Here is a 13743-nt window from a genome sequence, read left to right on the forward strand (position 1 = left end):
TCCCCTGTCCATTCCCGGGTCCATTCCTAGTGCATCCCCGATCCATCCCGGTCCATCCCCGCTCCATTCCCGGGTCCATCCCGGTCCATCCTGGTCCATCCCCACTCCATTCCCAGGTCCATCCCCGGGTCCATTCCCCCGTCCATCCCCGGTCCATTCCCGGATCCATTCCTGGTGCATCCCCGGGTCCTTCCCGGTCCATTCCTAAGTCTATTCCCGGGTCCATTCCCGCTCCATCCCGGATCCATCCCGGTCCATTCCCTCTCCATCCCGGGTCCATTCCCGGTCCATCCCCGCTCCATCCCCGGCTCCATCCCGGCTCCATCCCCGCTCCATCCTGGGTCCATCCCCGCTCCATCCCCGCTCCATTCCCGCTCCATCCCCTCTCAATTCCCGCTCCATCCCCGCTCCATCCCCGCTCCATCCCGCTCCATTCCCGGTCCATTCCGCTCCATCCCGCTCCATCCCCGCTCCATCCCCGCTCCATCCCGCTCCATCCCCGCTCCATCCCGCTCCATTCCTGCTCCATCCCGGGTCCATCCCGCTCCATCCCCCCTCCATCCCCGCTCCATTCCTGCTCCATCCCGGGTCCATCCCACTCCATCCCCGTTCCCGCCCCTCATTCCCGCTGTCGGGCGCCCCCTGCCGGCGGCCCGCGCGGGGCGGGGCGGGGCGCGGCGGAGGAAGCGGGGGCGGCGCGCGCGGCCGTGTCCCTCCGCGCGGGGCGGGCGCCCAGATCCCTCCGCCGAGCCGGTGGCGGCGGGAGCGGCCGTGGCCATGGCCCGCGGAGCGGGGCCCGCGCTCGCCGCGCTCCTCGCCCTGGTGCTGGCCGTGCTCCGCCGCGCCGAGCCCGCCGCCGGTGAGTGCCGGGGGGCGCGGGGTTGGTGGGGGGGAGGCTGCGGCGGGGCGCCGAGCGAGGGGCGGCGCGGGGGGGACCGGCCGCTCTCCGCCGCTCGCCTCCCCCGCGCTGCCGCCGGGGAAGGGCACCCGCGGCCGGGTGACATCGCGCGGGGGGCTCGGGGCCGCCGCCGCTTTGTCCGAGCGGCCCCCGGGGCGGGCGGGCGGGCGCGGGGGCGGCGGCGGCTGAGCCCCGTGGGAACGGCGCTCCCGGAGCCCCCGGGAGCCGCCCCGCGCTGCCCGGCCGGGGATGCGCTCGGCCCGGGGACCGAGCTGCGGGAACGGCAGCGAACGGGAGGAGAGGGTGTGCGGCGGCCGGCGCTTCGCATACCTGCGCCGCGAAGCTTTGTGTGCGGGGGACATTCCTGCACACACACAGGGAATCTCTGCCTCGCCTCCTCCTCCTCCCGCTGCTGCCGATCAGTCGGGGCGCGATAAAGCCATGTGTGCACATCTGAGGGAAGTGCCGCTTTTGGTCACTGTTCCCCCTGCACGCTGGCGCTCGCATTATGTGTGAGGCTTGTTCATAGCCGTAACCGAGGGGATCTGGTGGAGATTTATCTCATGGCATTTCCAGCAGCTCCTGCTCCCGGAGTAAATCCTGTGCGGTCTGGCACCGCGTTAAAGCTATCGAGGACCAGCAGTCATTGATTGATTGCGTGCCTTCTCATTCTTTCTTTTTACTCTTGAGAGGTTAGACTGCTCTTCAGATGACTTGAGAAGAGTGCAGCGATGGGAGAAAGTATTAGTGGAAGTCGTTTAGGGATGAGCAAGCAAGACACTGCTATTTTCAGTACTTTTGTTGTGCAGTATGGTTTTGGAGTGGAAATTGTTGAATGTGGCGTTATAACCACTTCTTGCTGGTTTGGATGCAGAATAGTTGGGTCAGCCAATCGATCTGTTTTGACTTTGAAATGGCCAAATTAAAAATGGACAGTATTTGTCTCCTGGGAGAAATGTTGTTGGGGTTTTTTCCAGTAATCCCCTCTGAAAGCCGATTTAGTTTTGCTAATGTGTTGCAAGAAGGTGGTTGGAGTTTAGAAAAAAAAGCTGTTTCACAAATGTATTTTGGCTAGGTTTGTTCAAAAGGAGAATTAAAGGGTCTTTCAAGGGTAGGTCTCTTAGAAATATGCTTTTGTGGTAGCATGGACTTGTGGTGCATAGTAACACCGTCATTTCTGGAAATGGCTTACACAGTCCACTAAGATGGCAAAACACTAATTTTGCAAAGGCTAAATGTCGTGTCCACTTAGTGAAACTGTACTTTCATAGGAACAATTTAGCAGCTTATTGCTGGCCCTTTCCCTGAGGGGCTGGAAGAAGTAGCTGTGGCATCACCTGTTGTCACTTGCCTGGGTACTCTCGCCTGAGGTGGCTGAGGTCCTCCCATGCTGCCGAAATTTTTTGCCTTTGTGAGTGAAATCTCTTCCTGGTGCTGAACAAAGGCTGGTCGGCAGAGGTGACAAATCCAGGCTGAAAGTGACTCCTGTTGTTGTGAGATACTGACCTGCATCTGCTTAGTATCACTCCTTGGGAGTGGGAGCTGTGGCTTGATTTAATGGGAAAGGGAAAGATGAAGTCACCGAAAGGGTATTTTCGGGTGCATATTCAACTGGCTTGATGCTCTTGTGCAAGAGAGGGCAGGTACCTGATGTCAGCCCTCTTGGTCAATAAAGAGGAGGCTCCTGGATGCACGGAGCGCTTTGGTTTGGACTGCTCAGCCCTGTCTCATCATGCAAGCCCCATGGTGCAGCAACTCGCTTTTCCAGTTTAGTTTTGCAAAGGGCTGCAGTTGGAGGTGCAGTAAGCTGGGGTGGGGCAGCAACACCTGCGCTTTTGGTGAGGATACTTACCCGATAATTGCTGTGAACCATTCCCTTCTCTTCTGGCCCGGCTGTCAAGCCCACCCTAATTACCCGCTGTCGTTAACGCTGGTGCTGTGTCTCACCAGGCTGCTGCCGCCGCCTGCCAGCCGTGTTTCTAACAGGTTACAATCCACCTTTAATCGGTGCTGTGCTGGCGTGGACTGCAGTGTGAGCTCCTTAGTATTCACCCAGTGAAATTTGGACGACTTCAGATAACGCTGACAGTGCTGGTCTGCTTGATATGGATTTGCTTATGGGGAGAGCAAGTTCGACTTGATTTTTTGAAGGTGTTGCCATCTATCAAATTTGTTCTTATCAAAGATGCTGATTTAGACTTTCAAAAGGGAGCGTTATGAAAATCTGGCTCACTCGCATCACTTCCTGCAGGGCATCACTTAGTCAGATTATAGATACGTGAAGATCCTCCTGCTCCCGTTCTCAGGACTTGAATCCTTGGGAAAGGAGGACTCACGCCTCTGGTGGCATTTGGCATTTGAATGTCTTTCAGTGGATGGGTTGGGTTTTTGTCAACTTCTACAGCTACTTCCCTCCCTATTTTTTTTAAATTATTTGCTGCTGTTGCAGTAAGTGGGTGATTCCCTTCAGTAGATCCTGTTTGGGTTCTCCCATTTCCAAAACTGGTGTCTGTGCCATGGAGAGTATGGGTGGCTGGCCTTTGAGCTCAGGAGTAGATGGAAAAGCAGTAGCAGGACTCTGGCAGCCTGTTTCTTCTGGGAATCTATTTTACTTAGCATCAAACCCAAGCAGTTATTGTAACTGTACGTGTAGTACAGTAACTGTGCAGTAGCTCCAGGTGTAACATCGTTTCCTTTGAGTTTGTACTCTTGGCTAATGACTCTTCAGTGGAGCATGATACAGTGATTATTGTCACCCCTCCTTTGGGACACCTTAGCGAAACATCATCCACATAATGGGAAAAAGAGCTTTCCTAAGCACGTGTTAAAAAGTAATTTTGTGGATTTTTTATGCCCTCAGTTTCTCTGAATTCGTTTTGAAATCGTCTCTCCAGCAGAAGTCGAACGCTTGTCTAGGAGAAGTAGTGCTTATATCATTCTAAGCAGGGTCATCTGAGATCTGCAGAAATAATCGTCTGTTCTGTTTAGAAAATAGTCTGTTCCTAGGGCACATGTCCTTTTTTTAGACTGCCATGGGGATGAAAAAAGAGCTTTGTATCTCAGAATGGCACGGGTGCCTGCTGTTTGTTCCATGCAGCAAGCCCTGCTCTCGCTCTCTGCCATCCGCGGCTGCGGAGGCGCTGGGATAACATTTCTGTACGGGCACACATGCTCAGTGTTCACTCTAGTAAAGATTTAACATTTCTGTATGGGCACACATGCTCAGTGTTCACTTTAATAATAAAATTTAACATTTCTGTACGGGCACACATGCTCAGTGTTCACTTTAATAATAAAATTTAACATTTCTGTATGGGCACACATGCTCAGTGTTCACTTTAATAATAAAATTTAACATTTCTGCACGGGCACACATGCTCAGCGTTCACTTTAATAAAGATTTAGTCCTGCAGAATGACGGAACACTTGGGAGAAGAGGCGAGCATGGCTCCCGCCTGCCAGATTGCCATGGAAACACCAATACCTCTTCAGCTCTTTAATTGCCTTCCCTACATTTTTTTGTTGAAAACTTTTTTTTTTCCCTCCTAACTAAGTGCTTTATGTTGCAGTTCTGGATTTTAGGCATTTTGGCTTTGTTTGGAAAACTGCAAATGGGGGAAGGCGGTAGCTGTGTGGGGAGATGGAGAGCATGGTGACTGACAGTCTTTCAAACTGTGTTACAAGTTCATCCTAAATTCAGTATCTATCACAATGGGAGTTTTTATCTATAGTTTTTCAGCAGCAGCAGTGTCACATGAACTGCAGCTGCATCTGATATACATATCAGTGTTCCTGCAGCTTCCTGGGCCAAAGACCCCAGTGATGAAAGACTTCAACTCTACCTGTGAATCTACAGGATGGTTCCCAGCTCTGTTCTTAGGAGGGTTAGTTAGTAGTTTTTGCTGGTCCTAGGTGTTTGGGATAGAGATTTGAACCAGATGATGGCAGGGCATGAGGTTCTGCATGTCCAAGAGCTTTGTGTAGTCAGATTGGCTGTTGGCATCCTCAAATTAAAAAAAAAAAACAGAACAAAAACCAAACCAAAACTGATTAATTTCTTCATGTTTACAGGCTTGTTCTTCTGAAATCGACTTAAATATTTTCTTTTCAAAATTTTTTGCACTTGTCTAGAGTGTTAGTGAAGGAAACCAGTTTAGATACTAAAGTTTTTTCTCCCAAAAGGTGTTGGGTGTTGGTTGAGTGCCTTCACACTTCTCTGAGCTCTGCTTTGCTTCTCAGTTGATGAGTCTTGCATTATCCAATTGATTTCAGGCTTTTGTGTGTAAAAACAGTGGAGATGTCTTAATCTGATTAAAGCAATTCACTTTACAGACTGTTTCCATGCCCTGTAGACAAGCTTTGTCTTTAACTACTACCCTCAGTGTGTGAAGTGCTAACTGGTCAGCTTGTTTAAATTCCCCAAATGTTAATGGTTTCTAAATCTGAGCTGGGTATAAGGCTTTACTGCTTTTTCACAGTGAAGATTTTTACCATTTTGCTTCCTTCCCCCTGCATATGCCTGCCATAGGATGATCTTTTCTTCAGAAAAAAAAAAAAAAAAGCTATTTTCCTATTTTCAGCTAGCTGGTATTTACTAGTGGTTTCTTCCCTGCTATATAATCTCACTGGAGCTGTAATCTCTTGAGGTTAGTGAGCAGCACAATTAGTCCTTTGTGGTTTTCCTCCAAAATCTGGTTATCTTTGGGTATTCTCCCCATATGTACAGTGCTGCTTACTCCTTACCAGCTCTTCCAGCAGTTGTGTGTTGTGCTGCTATGGAAGCATTTTGTCCCTTTCTGCACAAGGAGGACCTTCCTGCAGAATGTACCTCATGTTTCAGCATTAACTGCTTTCTTCACGCTCTGTTTTTCCTGAAGGGAATCAGCAGCTGTCTTTCCCTCCATTGGAATTTGAGACCCCCTTGATTTGTTGTGTAACTGGTGTTTCTGGCCACGCTGATGGTCGTCCTCTTCAGAGCTGATCCACCTCTGTCAAGCAGCCCTGAGCTGGGATTTTCCATGCCTCGTCTTGTGTTGCTGTTGTTTGAGGGCTCCAAATCCTTTTCCTCCTCTCCCTTCACACATAATGGGTAGCACAGTTGAACTGACAGCCTGATTCTCATGAATCTCAATCAAGACAGAAAATTCACTGCCTGCATAAAGGTTATAGAAACCTATTTTGTCCTTTACTTTCTGTCTAGTCTTAAACACGTTTTTAGCTTGACTTTTTTCCTACGTTCAAGTAGGTTGTTTTCCACCCACTCCCACAAAAAAGCTTTTGAACCTATGGGCAAGCTTTAACCATGTAGGACAAAGGTTTGGGTTCTGATTCTGAGTTTCTATGAACATGATGAAACATTTCTGGGCAGAAAGAGGAGAGAGGCACACGTCGTGTCCTCCCTGGAGAAAGCTGTACCAGCAGCTCGGCTCTGCCAGGACATCGCTCTCCCCTTACTTAAAATAAAACCTCTGGCCAGAGCCTGCACCTTCTGAAATGCAGGATAATCAACCACAAAGCTACAGGAAATCAGCTTTATAATGTCTTTCTCACAGCATTAATTGTTTTGGTATTTTTCAAATCTATTTCTGTTTGACTTTTTCTGAACTTGTGGGCAAGGAGTTTATTGGCATTACTTTCCTTTGGGTAGTTAGAACAAAACCCTTTCAGACTTGCTCTGCTTATGGCTTGAGTTCCCTATCGCAAAGTTCTCTCAAAAGCTGAACTCTGACACAGCTTCTGATCTTAATCCTACACTATTTCTTTTAAATTTATAGCCCAGGAAATATTTGAATTTATAGTCGGCAGATGACGTGTGGAAACCAAATCACAACATCCAGATCATCTTGGCGTCGTAAAGAACACTGAGGCAGAAACAAAACTTTTCTTTTCCCCCTAGATTTTAACTGTCTCTTTAGCCAAAAAGAAAAAATAAATCTAGTCACAATTGTGTCCCAGTTATGAGCTTCAGATTTGGATGTTGAAAATTCCAGCGTTCCCTATAGTGTATATTATGCTCATTTTACAGCAGTGGTTATCTGGTTTTCCCTCTGGCTTTGGAAAATAGTCTTGGTAGGATGTGAAATATCAGGTTAGAGTTTGCATCTCGGTGCAGGCAAGGGTTGGTATGGACTCCAGGCTGGGTGGTGTCACTTCAAGAGTTCATCTTGCCTGCACTCAGGAGCCCTTTCCTGAGAAGTCCTTCAGCCTTGGCTGCAGTGACTGCTGGAAATTGGGTGCTCCTTTCTGGCAGGGCCTGTCCTCTCCAGGAGAAATCAGTCTCTTGAAAACCAGGGGATGTCTTCCAAATATCCCTGTAATGTGCCTAAAATTCATGAGGCTAACCTACCTTCTGGCAGGCTATGGCAAGCCAGAAAACCACCAACAATTCAGCATTTCTGTTTGTGTTAAACACAGAAGAAAACTGTCAAAAGCAGCTGTCAGAGCCTTGACAATGTGCTGATGCTGTCTATATATGGCTTCTAGAAAAGTGGCTTTATCTTTTCAAGGCAAAGCTGCCTTCTCTCATGCTGTACACACACCAGAGTATTTCCACTTCACACAATGCATGCAGCAAAACAAACTTTTTGTGCTGGCTGAGGTAGAAGGAAGTTTCTGGCACTTTTGACTCTTGATCTCAACATGGTAGAGTAGCAGAGAAGTAGCTTTTGAAGTGATTTGTGTTGAAATGCCTTGGTTTTGCATGTGTTGTGAAATTTTTATGAAAGATATAGTGAAATACAGGAAGACAGTGCTTTGTGCACAGAAATGCTAATTTTACTGTGAGAACTGTAGTCTTCTATTTCCCTTGTGATTTCTTTTTTTTTCCAAGAGAAGTCACATGACTCTTTACTTATTTTAATATAGAATATGGCTACATTTACATTCATTTCAGCTGTAGTTGCATTTCAAAGCATGTCTATTCAGTCCGAAGCCGAAAAAGTACGAAGTATTTTTGTGTTTGTTTTCTTAGCTTCTTTCACTTCTGAATTACTATAGAGAAAATATATCCCATTGTCTCTGTGAAAGAACTCTAAAGGCTGGTAGTAGTTTTATGACCTGCTAAACAGCAGTTCAAGGTGGGAATAATTTGTCAAAAACCCCAGGAAAATTAATCATTACTTTGCTAAAACCTCTCTGCTGTGTCTGTATTTGCCTCTAGCAAACCAAGTTGGAATCCTTGGTTGGGATCCTTCCTGTGACCCCGCCAGGCTCTTGTTCCCCTCTGTGTGCCTGTGCTGGAAGGTGTTTTTGGCCAAGTGCTGGTTAAGCTTTTACCATGTGGGTTACAAAATCAACTGGCCGCTCAGTTCTCACTGGGGACGCGGGTACTCGATGAGATTACAAAATTGTGTTTGAAAGCACGAGCACAAAAGAAATAATCCTCTGAGTATTTGCTTCACTCGCTCGATTGGTGTGAGAAGAATGGAAATTCAAGGTGCTGAGATGAGAATACCAAGGCTGGTTCCCCTCCTGGCTCTCTGAAACGTGGCACAGCTCACTTTGACCCCCCTCCAGCTCCCTGGAGAGCCCTGGGTGGTGGGAGTCCCTGGAATCCCAGCACTTTCCCTTGGCCACAGAGCAGTTTCTCTTGGACACGGTGTAACCCAGCCCTGCTAACTAGAGCTAATCTTTGCTGTGAAAACAAGCTGCTGCCGTGGTAGACAGCAGCAGATGAAGTTTGGAGTCAAAGCCGTGTGGAGGTTGCGGTTAAATGGGACAGAAATTGTCAGACAGGTGCAAGTCAGCCCGGGTGTTCCTGCCTGCTGTGGGGGAATGCTGTGCACAATCCCTGGTAATGTTTCTGTCGCTTGGTAACCCTGACCTGGGGGTTATCTGAAAGGGGCTCAGAGTGGAATTTTGTTCATTTCCTGAGAGCTCTGCAGAGGCAGAGCCATCCAAGTGCCCCTTTTTCAGAAATCAAGTTTCAGAAATCAAAACAGCGGCAAGCATACTTGTGTTGTGGGAAACACTGATACTCTTCCCTGGGTTGAATTTAACTGTATTCTCTATAGGGATTGCAAGTGAAACGTTCCTGTAGTGCCTCGTAGTGCGTGTGACCTGTTTATGTGCTCAGGGTTATTGAGAAATAACACTTCAAGCCCTGGACTGCAGAAGCAGAGTCTGTTCCAAGCTGTCCAGTTGCTGGACTGAATTTGCTCGGGTTGCAGGCAGAGCTTAGTGGGACTGCTGTGTTAACTCTTCCCAGCCCCATTCCTTAGTCACCAGCACATCAGCCTCGGTGGTGGTTTGCATCAGCTTTCCCTGATGCCCCTTGCTGAGTTTGTATTGAAAATTTAGTACCACTTGAGGAAAGGAAAACCATCTTTATTTAAAAAAAAGGGAGGGGGGCAGTCAACCCTCCAACAGCTGGCTGACAAGTGGGCAGTTTAGGTGGTTGGATATTATTGATGTCTTTAGGTGCCTTTAAGGTTGGCTAAATGCTTTCCCAAATGCAATAAGGTTGTGAAAAGGGGATCTGTAAAGGCATGGAAGGGTGTGAGTTTGAGGCTAGGAGACAGAACTGGAGGCTGGGAAGAGCTTGTGATTTCTGGTCTGTGGATAAGCTCAGGACAGGACCCAGCTGATGTGGTTCTGAGAGCTTTATCTGGCAGTTTGGTGCAATTCAAATGGCAGGCTGTGGTCTAGGTGGAATGGCTCAGTTTTTGTGGTTCCAAAGTGCTCTCTGCTCCTGCAGAGTTCCCACCGTTCTGGTCATTTTGGAGTGCTGCTTCAGGTCCCTGTGAAGGGAAAAGCACTTGCCAGAGCTGGAGGTTCCATCAGGACAGACCTCACTAGAGCTTCCTGTAAAAAACTGGCTGGCCCTGAGCTGTGTCATACTTAATGCCTTTTTAAAAACACAGCAGCAAAAACATCAAGTGCGAGTTACAGAGGATCTCCTTAGAAATACCAAACTCATTGCTGAAAGTTGTCAACTGCTCTGGTGTTTTCCACTAATTTGCAAACACAATCCTGCCTGAAGTCAGAGGGCCACAACAGTACCTGTTGCAGCAAATTCTGGGTTGCTGGTGACAATCAGCAGGTCAGCTCATGAGGGACAGATGCCCCTATTTCAGTGCCAGGTATACCCCTAGAGACAGTAAAAAAGAAGGAAGGGATTTCAGATTAAATATTCTGGAAGAAGGCTTAGGAGTAGCTGCTTTGTATTTCAGAGAATTTCAGTCCAAAATTTTGATCAGAAAGTAGTAACTGAGGACACTTAACCCAAAGTATGCAGGTGCCAACACGAATGTCTTTGGAGCTTGCTGAAATTACTGCTCACTTTGCTTTGAAAACCCACCTTCAAGAAATTCTGGAAAGATTTGGTTGCCTGATGAACAAATCTGTATTTGATTCTTCTTTCAGTCTGGCTCTTTTGGTGCTGCCAGAGATGAAATTCAACTATGTGATAGTGTCTTTGTTTTTGTTCCAGTCCTATAAAGTTTTCATTCCCCTGAATACGCTAATGAAGCTTTGACCTAACATGTATTGTAGCTATGGGGTTGATGGTTGTTTTCTTTTCTTTTCTTTCAGCTCTGCAGTGTATGGATGACTCCAAGCCATGTGTTAATGAGGGAAAGTGCATTCCATATCAAAATGGTACAGGATATTGCAAGTAAGTTGGTTTCATTTCTAATCAATTTAATTACCCATTTTCTTTCCTTCAGGACCTTAGCCAGAAAGGAAATGTGATTTTTTGAGATTTTCTTAAAGGGTTCTTTCAGCATAACAGTTTTAGCACAGTTGGTGATTCTTTATGATGCATTAGTTCTTATGTGCTAGCTTTTTGTAATGTAGGAGATCTGGGATTCTTGTTCAGTATTTGGGTTTGGATATTTTCAGTTGGATTTCTTTGCACTAGGTTGGGAACTGAGGCCAAACCCGTCATAGAGGTAAAGTCTGTACCTTGTTTCCAGACCCACAAGCTAAGTTGAAACTTGCTCCCCATCTTAATAGCTCACCTTACATTATAGAGCTCCAGCCTCAATTTAAATATTTTTGAGGTTTTTCAGAACTATTCTGCACTCTGAAGTGTGCCAATTCCCTTCTACTGCTTGAGAACAAGTAATACATGTGAGTTGCTGAAACACACTAACAACCACCCCCCAACCAAACATCCACATTTGTTTGCATCTTGTAAATTGATTTTGGTAAATGCTGACACCCATCTTCACTTTGTTGCCGCATGGGACATGGGAAGCTCATCAGCAGGAGCTTTGGCAGGGTGTATGTTATCTGGAGAACATCACATCTATTAAAATGCAGTTCACCTTTTAAACTGCAGTACTGAGCTTTTTTTTTTTTTAATAAAATGCTATTTTGCCAAAAAATTAATCCTCTTTGTTTGGTTGGGTTAATTTACTACGTCTGCAGTAACCAGATTATTTTCTAGAGGTTGTTTACTTCATCAGTTCAAGTTGTGTCATTTTCTAGCATGCTAAGACATTATCTTAGTGCCAGCATTCTTTAAATATTAGTGAATTTTCTCCTGTTGATTTGGCTTGGCTAACACAGAGCTGTGCTCCTCACACTTCTTTACACTTCCATCTTCCCTAACCACAACCTTTAGTTCTCTATTAATGTGGTACATAGAGCTTGATGTACTGAAATTGCACCTGTGGCACACAAAGGGGAAATCATAATCTAATTGGAGGCTCTCCTCAGGTTCAGATCAATACCTGATGTGCAGAAAGGCCACAGAAAAGCAAATATGTAACTTGTTATTCCCTGTTTCTTCTAAAATTTCTAATTTTTGCTGGTTCCTATTTTTTTTCCTTTCCAGGCTTTTATATTGATGTCAGCTTAAAGAAGTTGCCCTTCTAAAAAGAGAGCAGGAACTTTTCCTGCTTTTCACTTCTATTTTCTGAAACAAGAAATAGGTGTCTTCTGTAGGTCTTTCTGGTGTCTCCTTAAGCATGTTAGTCTGGAGCCAAAGTATGTAGGTCACAATAAAGGTAATAAACAAGACCGGTATTGATGTTGCTGCTGCTTTTACCTTCCTCAGGACATTTTCTCCAACTTGCATGTTCCTCTTAACCATGTCTTAGCAATTGTTTTTTACAGCCTCTGTTGGTTCATCTGATTAACTTTGCACTGTTTGTGGTGCAGTCCAGATCTTGACGCATTTCCCTCATTACAATGGCAGCTTTGACCAGTGTTACATTTTTTTTTTAGCACGCATTTACAATAATAATGTTGCCTTCCTCCTTGTTGTGCAAAGTGTTCTTGCTGGTTTTAAACCTACCCCTCCTTCAAGAAACAGCTCAGCTCCTTTGCAGGTGCTGTATTAACTGGAAAGTCTAACAAAGAGCTCTATACAGAGATTAGTAAGTGCCTTTTAGTTCTGGCTCAAGAACACTTTTTTTGCAGAAAGGAAGGAACAAAGTAGCAAAACCCACCTCAATTGTGGAGTCTCTACCTTTAGCAAGCTGATTCTTAGCATCCTGTTTTGGTTTTGACTTTTTTTTTTCTTTCCTGCACTATGAGGAACTCTGAATAGGGGAACTTTCTCTCCAGTTTAGTAACCTAAATGACTTTCTGAATTTTTGATGGTTGTGAGAGTAGAAATGTTTTGCTTAGGAAACTGAATTTATTACTAAAGCAAGTGGCTTGGCTTCTAAGTCTGCAGGATCTCTCAATGATTAGCAGCATCTCCACCCCTTCCACTTTCTTGAAGTTATCTGCAGTACTTCCTTTACTGGGCAATAAGTTATTATAACTGGCTCTCTTCCTCTTTCTGTATCTCCTCTTGGCTGAGTTGTTTGTTGTAGTGTGTGGTCAGGCCATCCCGTCAGTCTTGCTGTCTCCTAGGTGAACTGCTGAGGGAGAACCTGCATCAGCAATAACCAAATGTGATAAGATATGAGTAAGCACTGATAAGAAAACACCTAGTCTGGGTATTTGGCCCAGCAGTGGATGGCAGCATGTTGCTGAAGCAGCTTCCTTTGAACATCCTGTAGCATCTCCTCTAGTAAAAGGGAAGGCTGGTTTTCTGCTGAGAAACCTTCATGGTGGTGTGTCTGGCATCTGTTATGGGAACAGTGAGTGTGACCCCTGTAAGGAAGCTGGGGTTGAGCTTTATCAGATTGCTGCTGTGAGTGCCCTTTAAGCAGCTCTGTTCCCCTGGTGACGCTGCTGGCCCATGGCTGTCCTTCTGTGGCACTGCTCGACAGAGTTACTGACCTCCTCTGACCTTGATTTTATATTTAGAAAATTACACATTCCTGTGTTTGTATCTTCCAAAGACAGGATTTTTTTGTGTGTGAGAGCTCTTTTCTGCACTCATTCAGTGACTCTCATGGTGAGGATGCAGGCCTTATTCCACAGAATATGTCTGTATCTGCAGCAGCACTGGAGGGGACCCGTCCTTCCAAGCTTTCTTGGTCCTGCTTTGACAAAAGGCATGTTCAGTTTGGAGTTTGGCTTTGCTTTGCACTGTGATGGGTGTTTTGTTGTCGTAGTGGGTGAGGTTTTTTTCCCCTCAGAGCATCTCTAGGCAGCCTTTTACCCACTGCAGTGTCTAACACGAAGGAATCTTCTTGTATCCTCTCATATCCAAGGAGAAGCAGGGTAACAGTTCCTCATTGCTCAATGCTGATTGTGACCATCACAGCAAAGCAATTTCTTGTCTCCCTGCTGCTGGATGACTGGGAAGCAGTGGTGGGAAGAGCCCATGGGCAGAGCTGTGAGCTTGCAGCGTTTCTGCAGTTGCAGCAGGCTGGGGAGGAAGGTGTGGGCACAGGGAGCTGCTTCAAGGACAAGCAGAGCAGAGATCTTGGCATGGCTGTTTTCTGAGCATGAGGATCTGCTCCCTGCAGGTGGGTGCAGGATGGGGCAGTGCCTCTGCT

The 13743-nt window shown here is 46.5% G+C and overlaps 1 protein-coding gene across 4 annotated transcripts in view; it reads left to right on the forward strand.

Annotated features, from left to right (window-relative positions):
- Positions 1-701: 701 nt before the first annotated feature.
- Positions 702-13743, forward strand: part of NOTCH2 (notch receptor 2) — an 89215-nt gene continuing 76173 nt past the window's right edge. For 3 of the 4 annotated variants that reach the window (XM_077181905.1, XM_077181907.1, XM_077181906.1), the window contains exons 1-2: positions 702-859; positions 10430-10511. In XM_077181905.1, coding sequence (XP_077038020.1) covers positions 778-859; positions 10430-10511 — 164 coding nt within the window. In that variant the 5' untranslated portion in view covers positions 702-777. The remainder of the gene's footprint in view (positions 860-10429; positions 10512-13743) is intronic. The other variant, XM_054638447.2, reaches the window with a different exon arrangement.

The sequence above is a fragment of the Agelaius phoeniceus genome, chromosome 8 (assembly GCF_051311805.1).
Source record: "Agelaius phoeniceus isolate bAgePho1 chromosome 8, bAgePho1.hap1, whole genome shotgun sequence".
Taxonomy (NCBI): Eukaryota; Metazoa; Chordata; class Aves; order Passeriformes; family Icteridae; genus Agelaius; species Agelaius phoeniceus.